The sequence below is a fragment of the Leguminivora glycinivorella genome, chromosome 6 (genome assembly GCF_023078275.1).
Source record: "Leguminivora glycinivorella isolate SPB_JAAS2020 chromosome 6, LegGlyc_1.1, whole genome shotgun sequence".
Classification (NCBI taxonomy): Eukaryota; Metazoa; Arthropoda; class Insecta; order Lepidoptera; family Tortricidae; genus Leguminivora; species Leguminivora glycinivorella.
The window spans coordinates 1,927,483-1,942,307 of record NC_062976.1 but is presented as its reverse complement, the minus strand read 5'-3'; the positions used below and the strand labels follow the sequence as shown (position 1 = coordinate 1,942,307).

The 14,825-nt window shown below is 35.8% G+C and overlaps 1 protein-coding gene across 1 annotated transcript in view; it reads left to right on the top strand.

Annotated features, from left to right (window-relative positions):
* Nucleotides 1–14,825, top strand: part of LOC125226930 (laminin subunit alpha-1) — a 159,943-nt gene that overhangs the window by 86,871 nt on the left and 58,247 nt on the right. Inside the window, exon 2 of the mRNA XM_048131111.1 lies at nt 6,171–6,277. Within this exon, the coding sequence (XP_047987068.1) occupies nt 6,171–6,277 (107 nt within the window). The remainder of the gene's footprint in view (nt 1–6,170; nt 6,278–14,825) is intronic.

Sequence of the window (14,825 nt, the reverse complement as noted above, 5' to 3'; positions counted from 1 at the left end):
AAAATGTATGGATATTTTGGGACACTTTTTGTCTCCCAGTGAGATTGAAAGTACTCGTGATTCTGAGTACAATTGACCTAAAATTCCCTAAAACAATTAAAAAAATTTTATTGGCAAAAAATATATGCTCGTTAATATGTTCTGTAGCCGATACGTTTACTAGTTTTTGGTGGGACCAGTGCCTAAACCGCCCACTAGCTTCAAGACCAATAACTGTCACTGTCTCCATGGCAACGCGGAGGTGTTCCACAATTGCCTAATTGGTTATTGGTAATGGATTATATCTGTATGCATTTGCATTTGATTTGATTATGAGACCGTTATGTTTTATTAACTGTGGTGAACGAGATTGAACTTCATTGATGTTTCGTAAGCCGGCTAGCCGAAATGATAATTTTTGACGCTGGACGCCGACCGAAATGCCTCTGCGTGCGTAGCCGAATACACAAACGCTCACGAAACGAAACGCTCGTAGATATCTAGTAGTAGATATCCCTTATAGTTATCCCTTATAGTTTCTGTCTGTCCGTCCGTCCGTCCGTCTGTCCGTCCGCGGATAATCTCAGTAACCGTTAGCACTAGAAACCTGAAATTTGGTATCAATATGTATATTGCTAATAAAGAAACTAAATTGCATAGGTGTTACTGGAACAGCTTTAAAAATGTTTGAGTCATACCTTTCGGATCGAGCCCAGATAGTAGAAGTCAATAGTACTCGAAGTAGTCTCCAGCCAATTGCCTGTGGTGTACCCCAAGGCTCAATTTTGGGCCCATTGTTATTTTTAATTTACATAAACAACATTTGTGAAGTAACACTGCATGGCCATTTATCACTTTATGCAGATGATACCTGCTTATTTTACTTCGGAGATTCTATTCATGACATAATTCACCAGGCTCAAACAGACCTTAACGCATTACATGCATGGTTCCAGTACAACCTTTTAACCATCAACGCATCCAAAACGTCATACGTTATTTTCAAAGCTAAAAATAAAGTAATTCCTAGCTATACCCCTCTGACCATTAACGACGAAATCCTAAGTGCTAGCACTGACGAAATATATCTAGGCCTAAGATTGGATAGCTGCCTTACGTGGAAATCCCATATTTCATATGTTAAGTCGAAAATATCACGCTTAATAGGTGGTTTGCGTAGCACTTCTCGGTGTCTCCCACGACAAGTATCTTTAATGATCTATAACTCACTTGTAAAGTCGCATCTTCAGTATCTAGTTGAGGTATGGGGTAGTGCGGCGAAAACCAACCTAACTGAGCTACAAATTGTACAGAACAAAATTTTAAAGGTACTTTTTCACTACGATTATCTGACCCCAACAAAAAAACTATATTTTGAAACCAATCTTATGACTGTCAAGCAGCTTTACGTTTTCAACATCTGTATTTTGGTAAGGAAAATTTTATATAAGGAAATCCATTCACAAATAACGTTTACTAGGAAAAAAGACCTAGGAAACTATCGTAACAGAAATGCAGATGATATCATTTTATGCCGATCAAGAACAACGACTTATGGGCAGAAATCAATTACGTACGAAGGTGCAAAGATGTACAACATGCTACCTCTCGAGGTAAAAACTGCCAAATCCTTTTTAGCTTTTAAGCGCGCGTTAAGTGCCCACGTTTTACAGAATATCTCTCTAACATAAGTTCATATTCTTTGCATAACTAAACTCGTACACTTGGTATCGGAATTGCGAGTATCCATAGTCTACGCTAGTCTCTTATCACGGGCGATCCTTACGCTCTTACATCCGCTGGCACTATAGATATAACAAAAGAATATATATACAATTATATTATTAATATCATATTGTAAGTACTAAGTAGTAAGTAGTCATAGGTACACTTTTACAACTTTTAAAATAATAGCTTATTTTTTACTTGTTATCTTTATGTTCATTGTTCAAATTAAATCGACTCACAGTTTATAATCAATATCATAGTGATTACTTTTGTTTTTACTAATATACAACTTTATTTTCTTTAAAAATCAAAAATCTAAAATAAAATGTGATACGATGTAAGCACTGTAAGCGTACTTAGTTATGTGATGCAAACTTGTTTAATTTTTAAGTGGTAAGGTAGGCGAATAAATGTGATGATTTCTATGAGCGTGTTACCGTTTGTCACAATAACATAAATCACTTGTATACATTTACTAGTACAAATATTAAGGCATTAAGTAATGCGACTAAAGTGTAATAAATATGTAGTTAATAAGTGATGTGCCTAGTGCCTGCTTATTATATTAGTATAGCATAATATTTCTCGTGTAAGTGAAATGTAATTTCTTATGAGAAATAAATGTCTTTAAACCGATATCAATCACGCCAACAAAGTGCAAAAATAAAAAATGGAAAAACATGTTTTATTAGGGTACCCCCCCTATATGTAAAGTGGAGGCTGATATTTTTTTCATTCCAACCCCAATGTGTGATATATTGTCAGATAGGTATTTAAAAATGAATAAGGGTTTAATAAGATCGTTTTTTGATAATATTAATATTTTCGGAAATAATCGCTCCTAAAGGAAAAAAAAGTGCGTCCCCCCTCTAACTTTTGAACCATAAGTTTAAAAAATATGAAAAAAATCACAAAAGTAGAACTTTATAAAGGCTTTCTAGGAAAATTGTTTTAAACTTGACAGGTTCAGTAGTTTTTGAGAAAAATATGGAAAACTACGGAACCCTACACTGAGCGTGGCCCGACACACTCTTGGCCGGTTTTTTCGCACTTGTATCGTTATAATGCACATGCTATTTGAAACTCCTGCTGATGCTAAACAACGAATGTATATCTTTATTTATTGATTATTCAACCCTTCCCTATTAAACAACCGCAAACATGAGTTTTACCATTTCTGTATACTTTATCGCCAATTCCGTTATCAATAAGATATGCTTACTTTGCTAAAAGCGTGTGTATCGTTGTAAGACGTTACTAAACGGGTGTTTCTGTTACTAATTGTATATATGGCACTCGTGTTCAGTAGATAGATACATGTAGAACTCAACTTAATAGTGTAATAATAGAAATCGTCACTACTTTAAAAAAATCTCGTATCTCACACTGTTCCTCAAAGTTAAAACGCAGTAAGTCTATAATGCATTCCATACATACTTACTACAATTTTCTTTTCATTGACAGACGAAGATACAAGTTTTTTTAAAAGTAGTGACGAAATAATGGATCAGTTACAATTGTCCCCCTGTCGGGATTTGACCCGCTGTACCTACCTTATCTTTTTATGACAATGTCAGAGGAAGAGAGAAGAAGATGCCCTTAATAATTATTTAAACTTTGATATTCGACTTTAGGGCTTCTGATTCCTGTGAAGGCAGAATAATACAGCTGTACTAGTATATTGAAGAATGAAAATTGTTTTTTTTTAATACTACGTCGGTGGCAAACAAGCATACGGCCCGCCTGATGTAAAGCGGTCACCGTAACCTATGGACGCCTGCAACTCAAACAGTGTCACATGATCGTGGCCACCCCATTAGAAACTTGTACATTCCCTTTGTAAAACCCTTTCCCTTTGTAATTGTAGATTTGTATAGTCTTAGATTAATTTCAACAGTCGTTTTTAAAATTGAAAACTAGGACAATCCATGACCAAAGGCCATGAGTTCACACCAAGGCAATTTTTCGAGTTTAAATTTATTTGACGACCGGTCTGGCTCAGTCGGTAGTGACCCTACCTGCTGAGCCGCGGTCTTGGGTTCGAATCCCGGTAAGGGCATTTGTGTGATGAGCACAGATATTTGTTCCTGAGCCATGGATGTTTTCTGTGTATATAAGTATGTATTTATTTATTTAAGTATGTATATCGTCGCTTAACACCCATAGTACAAGCTTTGCTTAGTTTGGGGCTAAGTTGATCTGTGTAAGGTGTCCCCAATATTTATTTATTTATTTAATTTTTTTTCAGAATGACCCATTGGAATCTTGTTTACAACCATTATCCGACTACTAGCCTCAATAATAGCCGCCTAATCTAGTGTAGCGCAAAATTATGTGCGCAGATAACGAAACCATGTAGAGTGGCTTACTCTTGTAATTATGCTAAAAGCTTTGTATATTTAATGGATATAGAGAATACGAAAACCGCCAAGAGCGTCGTGCTACGCTCAGTGTAGGGTTCCGTAGTTTCCTGTATTTTTCAAAAACTGTTCAAACTATCAATTTCAAAATAATTTTCCTAGAGTCTTTATAAAGTTGTACTTTTGTGATTATTTTTCATATTTTTTAAACTTATGGTTCAAAAGTTTGACACATTTTTTTACTTTTGGAACGATTATTTCCGAGAAATATTACACAATATCAAAAATGATGTTCGTAAACCCCTATTAATGTTTAAATACCTATCCAACAATGTACACGTTAGGGTTGAAATGAAAAAGAAAAACTTTGTACCTAAAACTTTTTGTTTTTAATTAATAAAGTTTGTATCTAAAAAAAAACATTTTTTTTCCAATTTTTATTTTACCACTTTGTCGGCGTGATTAATACATACATACATATACATAATTAGTACCAAATTTCATCTTTCTTAGTGCTAACGGTCACTGAGATTATCGACGGACGGACGGACGGACACACATGGCGAAACTATAAGGGTGCCTAGTTGACTACGGAACCCTAAAAAGGTGCTCTGCGATTTTCAATCTTAGGAGGATCAACAATAAGGTTGAAGATGGAGTCAAAATGGTGGAAATATGCGATATGGGCGTTGAGAGATCTGGCACATTATTGTTATTAGCGAAATTCAAATTTATGTAAACACTTGAGAGATTGTCACTTTGTTTAAATGATGTGCAAGAGAGTAGTTTTATAGAAGTTAATATTTTAAGGAGTGTTATTTTTTAAGCCCCGACGCAAAAACGACGGGGTGTTATAAGTTTGACGTGTCTGTCTGTCTGTCTGTTTGTCTGTGTGTGTGTGTGTCTGTCTGTGGTATCGTCGCTCCCGAACGGATGAACCGATTTAGATTTAGTTTTTTTTTTCTGAAAGCTGAGTTAGTCGGGAGTGTTCTTAGCCATGTTTCATGAAAATCGGTCCACTATGTCGCGGTCGGGGGTTTTTTCAAAATTTTAATTTTGTGGTTAGGTGTGTGGTTTTCATAGAGAAATAAGCCCTCTCTAAACTACACTCCTCATTTAACAGTCGACCTTTAACTCATTGCTAAGAGCGATGGATAGATATGGTCAGTGGTCATTCGAGTAAACTCGAATTCTACCGGTAAATTTTAATCATGTTTCCCGCACTTGTTGTGTACCTATACTTAACACATCAAAAAGGAGTGTACAAGTTTCTAATGGGCTGGCAACGCGCATGTGACAGCATTTACGGTGACCGGTTTCATCAGGCGGACCGTATGCTCGTTTGCCACCAACATAGTACTAAAAAAAAATAGTTCGCAAAGTAAAGTAGGCCTTTTCTTGTCAGGTACTATTTTGCGCACTTGTACTATTTTGTGATGCTCGCTTAAGATGCTACAGGAGCGAAAATGCTAAAATAGAAAGATGCCCCCCCCCCCCCCCTTTCAATTTGGGAATTTTAGTTAAAATACTAGTGTTATTAACTAGATTTATCTAAAAAAACTTGTCCATTCAGAGCAACAGGAAAAATCGAGGTTCGGCTCTCGACTGTTTCCTCCTTCAAAACTTAATCAATCCAAAGAGTATCAAGTAATATAGAGGTCAGTTTTGACAATTTGGCCCATATTCTTAGCTTGATATGTTTTAAAATGTCAAATATTAATATTAGCGCCATCCGCTCTCGACTGTTTCCTCCTTCAAAACTTAATCAATCGTAACAAAATTTTAAAATCAGAATAACAATGAAATAATCTGTGCCGATCCGTTTAGTTTTTTTGGCTAATTGTTACCAATTTTGAATACCACACCTGTTTTTGCGCCATAATCAATAAGGCCGTCGTTGGAAATTTTTGATGGGCTCTAGCGTCTTTAAAAATAAGAATATGAAAAAAATCAAAACGGTTCGACATAGATAAAAATAACAATAATTTGTGCTGAAAAAATAATTGCTCTATCTTCAAAAACCAGGGAGGAAATAGTCGAGAGCGTTTGTATGGAGAATTGACCCCTCCTGTATCGTCTTAACTTTGTGTCTACTTGTTTCAGGTTGCAACTGTTCGCCGCTCGGTTCAGAGAGCAGCGTCTGTGACATACGTTCTGGGCAATGCCGGTGTCGACCACACGTAACAGGCCGCGCGTGCGACACCTGCGAGGTAAGCCAATTTTTTTTTTTTTTCTAAAATACAGTAATACCCCGCTTTAGTGCGTTTTCACATTATCCGATCCGATATCGGATGTCGGAAGGATTTCAAAGGAAAATATCATAGATGGCGGCGTAAATATATAGGATATCGCTATAACGCGATTTTTAAATTTTGATGGATCGGGTTGGAATGTCCCGATCCTGCGCAGCCTCTTGCCAGTCACTGACTTGAAGCCGACGCAGATCCGCCACCACACTGTCCTCCCAGCGATACCTGGGTCGACCCGCCGGGCGGCCACCAGCCACCAGACCCAAGAACGCTCTCTTGACAGCCCGATCGTTTCCAATTCTAAACAATTAACTAGAAAACCTAAACGTTTTCCTTTCCTATCGATTTGTCAATACGCTAAATAGTTTTAGCAGCACTCCATAAATCACGAAATCTAAATAAACATAAACATACAACGAATTAACATGCCCACATATTTACACAATCTCGTATCTCATACACCGTGGAACGTACAAACCCAACTTTATTCTAAAAGTTTCAAGAGCGTTTTGAACTAAAGTGAAGGTTATGTAGGTGGTATGTAAATTAATAGGTAGTTACCATTGATTAGTTCAACATTCTTAGGGAGATATTTCTAGGAATCTATGGGCACAGTTTAGCGTACCGTACATTCTCGGAACGATAATTTGCTACAAAATTCTAATTCTACCGTATAGATTATAAATAAGCACGTATTAACATTTATACAGGATGGCGTAAGAGATGAGATGGAAATAGATATTCCGTTTAAAATGAAATACATACATACATTCACGCCTGTATCCCATAAAGGGGTAGACAGAGCACACGAAACTACTATAGTCTCAGTGCCACTCTTGGCAATTAAAGGGTTGAAAGAAAATGAAAATTGTGACATTGCAGTGACAGGTTGCCAGCCTCTCGCCTACGCCACAATTTAACACAAATCCCACAGTCGACTTCTACGACACCCACGGGAAGATAGGGGTGGTGAAATTCTTAACCCGTCTCCACACGGGCATAATGAAAATGAAATGAAAATGATTATACCTTTTAAAACATGTGTCAGTTTACAATGATGGAATGATGACAAGCACGTCATGGCAGGTTCTAATACTTTCTTATTTGTACATATTTTGAATTAGTAAATATAATTTGTCTACGTTAAAACTGCACCTGCAACGATATTGTTATTTTATTTATTCTATTAAAAAAATAATACACCTCGGACAATGGCGATCAAATATATGAAAGAGGTGCGTTCCTAGCACACATTCTGAACTCGTGTAGGTGAACGCGTACCATGCTTGTATGAGTGAGATATGACAGGTTGACGGTTCGCGTTTTTGACAGGTGGTAACTGTGAGGTAACCGAGAGGGGGTGGTCGGCGCTTTCAGCGGGGAGCGGGAGTGGCCATACTCTACGATAGTACTCTTTATTAAATATTCAATAAAATAATTTGATTTTTTCCCTAGTTGTAAAAAAATGTAATTTATGATTTAAAAAAAAAATACTGAAAAATTCATCAATAACTATCGTGTCGAAGTATCGTTTTACGTAAAATGGCGCTCCTAAAAAGAAACATTTATCAAAATCACGTTAATATTTACTCCCTGTATGCATCTAATTATACTATAATACCCCTATAACTTCTATCCTGATTCGCTCACATTCAACAAATATAAATACCAAATCTAATTTTCACTTTATTCCTGAAACATTAAGATTCAAAGCAGTGTAACATTAACGCAGAGAGTTAGGACGTTTCGTTATCGGCCGAGTGTAAATGTCAATGTGACAGTTGTATGAAAGGTTTGTAGGCAAATGCGATGTTTTATTGACTGGAAAATTCTAAGGCAAGGCCGTTAGGAGAAAAAGGGGGTGCTTGATATTCTACATCGTTTTTTTTACGGAAAACTACGGAACCCTACACTGAGCGTGGCAAGCTTTGGCCGGTTTTTTTTATTCAATTTGCCTTGTTAGTATGTCAGTGTGCGTCAAAACGTAGAAGCTAAAATTGACCCACTTCCCGGTGCCGGATTGAGCTGAAATTATGTACACATATGTAAATCACGAGACAATGCAATATTATGGTATCATGGAGCTGATCTGATGATGAAGCAGAAAATGGTCATAGGAACTCTGTTATGAAACGTCGTATCCCCACCAAGTAAGGGGTTTTTAGAAACCTCTCGGAGAGCAGTAGATGACTGTTGAAAGAAAGGTACAGTCGGCGATAAAAGCTCGTGCCAAAAATGATTGTTTTGCAAAAATACTTATGTTATTTTTTTATGCATAATAAATTAATTAATAAGTGTGAAAGACCCTTAAGAATACTATAAATGTTAGTGTGAAGTATCTGACGGCACATGTCGTCCATACAAATAATTATAAATGGGAATGTGCGTGTGTCTGTTTGTTTGTCCGTCTTTCACGGCAAAACGGAGCGACGAATTGTCGTGATTTTTTAAGTGGAGATAGTTGAAGGGATGGAAAGTTAAATAGGCTACTTTTTGTCTCTTTTTAACCCCCCACTTCCCTAAAATTGGTGGTGGAAGTTAGTATGGAGCATTCCACAATTTTCGAATTTAATGCAAACGAAGCCGCGGGCAAATGCTAGCTTTCTATAAAGCGATACGCGCGCTGATAACTAAATTATATAATGGACATATTCAAAGTTCGATTTGACTTGTCTTAAACTATCGACAAAACACTCACCATACCATAATATTGTTGTATTCGAAAATAATGCCAAACAGAACTGAGTTCAGTTCAGTTCAGTTCAGTTTCTTTATTGGTAAAAATTAAACATTTTACAGGTCATATCAGGTTATCACAGAAATAGGAAGTTAAGTAACTAACTATGTTTGTAACTTGTACTAACACTTTAGCACCTAAGGTTAAGAAACAACAGTAAATGTGATGAAAGGGAGCCTATTCCTGCCAACAAACTGTTCTACAGTTTGGCGGAAAGTTTTATGTAAACTGTTCACTTTTATTGAACAGATAATTTAAAATTTAAAAATTAATTTTTTTTTTTTTAGTTAAAAGGTACATTGTAGCCAGGAGTGTATCATTGTAGCCATTACCTGTAAGTAGATAGTAGGTATTTATAGGGATGTACCGACTATTGATTTGGCCGACTAGGCCGACTACCAACTAATCGGCGCTTGGGTGGCCGAGTAGTCGGCAGACTAGTCGGTCAAAACATAATTTTCGACTAAATTCACATTTTCAATGTCATTTTTGTTCTACGTTCGCGCTTTTCATGATTTCTTACAGGTTCAAAGGTTCATGCCAATATTTATATACATTTTCCATTTTTAACAACCGGCTTGGCTTAGTGGGTAGTGATCCTGCCTATGAAATCTATAATCCTAGGTAGGTAATTTATTTCTGTGATGATTACTGATATTTGTTAGTTTGACAAGGAAAGGAATTACGAATAGGTACATAATACAACCATAATTTTCAGCTGATAATTTAGTTTTGTACTGTTTTTCTATCACTAACGAAGTACCGACTGATCGGCCTTTATTGCCGACTAGTCGCCGACTAGAAATGTGGCGGGATAGTCGGCTTTCCCGACTAGTCGGTACATCCCTAGTATTTACCTACCTTAGGCAAGTAGCTATAGTCAGGGGCTCACGAAAGGTATTTCCTTAGCGTATTGAACGAGTGCCCAATCTAACTCTGAGACTCCTCAGGAGATTTGGAACCATACATTGAAGAACATTACTCAAACTTACTTACATACTCGCAAATACTTTCAATCGCAAATACTTACAATCAGAACAGAAGTTAGACGTCGAATAAGAATGTCAAATTCAAATACAGTTTGACAGACCATGGTGTCATGGCCGCTTCCAAAACAATGGCGGCCGTGGCAACCATAAAGCCCACTATACACTATTTCGCTGATTAGCTAATTCAATAAGATTCTGTTACTATAGGGAAAAATCGACTGAATCCAAAAATAAATACATTACATATTCCAAATTGTTAAGACGCTGTATTTCACAGGCCCAAAAGAATGCAAATAGAAAGTTTGTTTTAAATAGTAACAATATATGCAAAGCCTCCTGGAAACTCATTAAAAATGAAGCAGAATATTCTAACACCGACCAGTTTATTGACAACATTAAATGTAACAACTTTACTATCACGGATCCTACTAATATTGCCAACACATTTAACAATTTTTTTATTGAAGCCTCGAACAAGCTAAATTATAAAACCTCAAACACGCTCAATGGTAATAAAGTAGTTAATTCCATATTTCTGAAACCATTTAGTGAAATAGAGATTCAGAAAATCATTGCCTCCCTTAAGAATTCTAAAACAGAAGGGTATGATGGTATGGCCACGTGTATTATTAAAAAATGTAGTTATGAACTAGCTCCTATCTTAACATATTTAATTAACTTTAGTCTAGAGTCAGGAATATTTCCTTCAAAATTAAAAACGGCCACTGTCATTCCAATTTACAAGAAAGGAGAAAGGCAAGATATTGGGAATTATCGCCCTATTACGATCCTTCCTATTATATCTAAACTTTTTGAGAAAGCAATGTATTTAAGGTTAAGTGAATTCTTTCATAAATTTAATGCTATTGTACCGGAACAGCATGGTTTCCAAAAATGTAAGTCTACTACACTCGCAGTTTTCAACATGATAAGTGAGATTTCCACTCACCGCGATGACAGTAGTTTCACTACTGCCCTATTTTTCGATATGTCCAAAGCGTTTGACTTTGTTGCTCATGACTTACTCTTGGCCAAACTAGAGAGTTACGGCATTAGAGGACCGGCATTACATTGGATAAGATCTTATCTGGAAGATAGACAGCAATGTGTAGAAATTAAGCGGGTGAATAGCTTGCAGGAGACCGAAGTATTCAAATCTGAATATAAATTCAACCGCTTTGGAGTTCCTCAAGGTAGTGTCTTAGGCCCACTACTATTTATAATGTACATCAATGATTTGCCGAAGGTGACGTCTCACAAATGTATTTTGTTTGCTGACGACATCTCGATTGTTGTTACAAATATTAAGACAGAAACTGTAATTGATCATGAATGTAATGTAAACAACACTATAACTGAAGTAATTAATTGGATGCAACATAACAATATGCAAATCAATATATCTAAAACTAATTATATGAATTTTAATAACTTGACATTGAATATTAACTATAATGGACATACCTTGAAAAATGATAATCTTATAAAATTCTTGGGCTTGATTGTTAACGCTGATTTAAAATGGAATGGCCATATTGAACATATATGTAATAAAATAAACAGATTTGTGTTTGTCATGCATAGACTGCGCACAACGACCGATAGAAAAACGGCCCTGATGGCCTATCACGGCTATGTGGAGTCGGTTCTTCGGTATGGACTAATCGTGTGGGGGAATGGGGTTGATGTACAAAGGGCTTTCATCTGCCAAAAAAAATGTATTCGTGCCATATGTGGAGTAGGCCAGATGACATCTTGTAAACCTCTGTTCCCCGAATTAAATGTTCTTCCTCTACCTTGTCTCTATATTTTTGAAGTATGTAAATTTGTGAAATTAAATGTAAACTTGTTTAAGACTGCCAAGGAAGTGTTCCCTAGAAATACTAGGAATACCAACAGACTTGTTGTACCTAAACAACAAAGAACTGCCGCTTTTAAAAGTAACTGTTATTCTATGTGTGTCACGATTTATAATAAGTTACCACAGGATATAACAGACCTACCATGCAATAAATTTAAAAATGCACTATTCAAATGGCTAATGGCAAAACTGTTCTACTCGATTAAAGAATTTGTGGATAGTAATGGGGAAGTATCAACAGAGTAAGATATGCTGTAAATATTGTACATATTGTATACCTTAGTTTAATAATAAGTTAAGTAATTAAGTTAATTTTTAATGTAGTTTTAGTTATTGTATAATTTGCATGCTGCCAAAACACAGCTAAAAAGTTGGTACACACAATTTATGTAAGACCTATCATGTTAACACTTTTTAAATGCGAATAAAGAATTATGAATTATGAATTATGAATTATGTAAAATATATGTATAAAAAATTGGTCACAATATCTATATCATCAATAGTTTGTTCTATACCGCAAAATATAGCACCAAATGTTATTGATACCTGAAGTGATACAAGCGCAATACCAACTTTACAACTAAAAATCACGGAAAAAAAGAAAAAAAAATCGAGCGACCTAGTATTTATGTAAATAATAAAAGACTATTAAATATATAAATCAAAGGATTGAAATAAATAATAAATAATTTATCTTGGCGTGTGTTTTTATAAAAAAGGATTATACTATTTTACAAACATTTTATTGCAGTGGCAACATCGTAGTAGTTTTTTTGGACTCGAATTAGCAATTGGAGTATAGTATACTATAGATACCATTAAACAAGTAGGTAGTACCGCTAACTTTGTAAGATTACCGGCGCGTGGCAATTAAATGTCACCCAAGTCGGCCACCGTGGTTAATGGCCGCCGTATAGGCCGAGAGTCCGCTACTTTTATGGGCTTTCCTTTAACTACTTTTATGGGTCCCTAATGCTTCAATTGCAATAAGAACGAGCAACAAAAATTCCTACAGATAACGTACTTTTCGCAGGTGAATCAGGACTATATTTCAAATTTTCAATGTTGTTTCTACGCAGATTGACGCGGACTTAAAATCCAAATGGGAGTAAGTGTCCCAAACTTTCCATACTTTTTTAGTTACTTCTGTTCAGTTATTGTAATATAAAATCTGTGAAAATTTTGACGCAATCAAAAAAACACACTTTTCCTTATTAGGATATAAGTACATTTATACATAAAAATCTGATAATGGCTTTAAAATCAGATTTACAAAAATATTTAATACAGTTTATTTTACGTAGACAACTAAATAAATAAAATGTGTGTTCATGTGTAAATGTTGACTTTATGTTTTATGTATTGCAATAAATAATTTTGTAAAAAAAAAAACAGCTAAGAGCTCTAAGGGAAGATGCGTGGGATCTCACACTATAAGTCTGCGGCTATCCGTTGAATAGTATAAATTCCTAGAAATAGAAGTGTTTAGTCACACCTATTTATGAAGTTGAAATTATATAAATCACAAAGTAACGTTTCTCTGAGTGGAAGTTTCTTTGAATCGACATTAGAGACTCCATAAAATGTGACTGAATGGCAATTCAATCTTTTGAGCTATCAACTATCTTAGGAAAATCGTTAGATAAGATTCTTGTACATTTATTACATTCATGAGGTAAAGTCGGGACAACATTATTCGGTGTTTATTCAGTCGAAATTATATCAATAGCTTATCCTTAATTTTGAAATCGTTGACATATTTTTTGGGATTGGTAATGTAGTAATAATTTAAGAGGGCAATTATTCAGAAGATACATAGGGACATGTACCAAATCCATACTAATATTATAAATGGGAAAGTGTGTGTGTCTGTTTGTTTGTCCGTCTTACATCAAAACGGAGCGACGTAATGACGTGATTTTTTTAAGTAGAAATAGTTGAAGGGATGGAGAGTGACATAGGGCTACTTTTTATCTCTTTCTAAACCCCCCCCCCCCCCCGCTTTCCTAAAAAGAGGGGTGGAGTCGCGGGCATAAGCTAATATGTATGTAAGACCACTCAGAACCTTTGACCTACCTTCTGAGACTCAGAAGCAGTAGTTTTGTTTTTGAATTTAGAATCCTTGGTAGGTAACACAATGAAAGTTCAAAATATATTTGGGAAAAAAGGACACGGGAAAGCAGGAATTATTAGGATTAGGAAAGCCCACCCCGAATAGTAAGGGCATAGATTAAATATAGGTAAGATCATAACATCCCATACATTAAAATGCGACCGCCTAAGAACGCGCATACACTACACCAGTTACACCACACATAGATGGCGCCGCAATAAATGTCTTGTAGCTTTCGATTATACTTGTAGATGGCGTTAAGTGTTACTTTTGACATAGATTTACGGCTCAAAAATGACACTTGTACAAATACTCGATGGCAACAAGGCATTTTTTGTGTGGCGCCATCTATGTGTGGTGTAGTGGGATGGTATGGTCTTCTTATATTTAATCTATGGTAATGGGAATAAGGCCTGTAAACGTAGCAGAGGTCCTCAAAATGCTATCATAAAATTTCAGACATCACAAAATCACTCTGTACAACATTCTAAGAATTGTCTAGTCCAGTTAACCGCGTATTTTATGATCCTTTTGATGCCCTGTCGTCTCATTAGACGTTACAAACTGTCGTATGGAAATAGACACTGTATCGAAATATTATTTATTACCGTCTGGAGCGGCCTTTATTATTAGGTCTTTATTACGTGTTGAAATGTTGATAGCGTAGACTGTTTTTATAGAAACAAGATTAGAGAAATGGGTAAAATTGTTCTTTTTTTTATTCTTTTACTTATATTAAATACTAAGGGCCGGTTGCATCAAACCGTCTGTCACCGTTAAAGCGTTCGTTCGATTTTATTGTATGG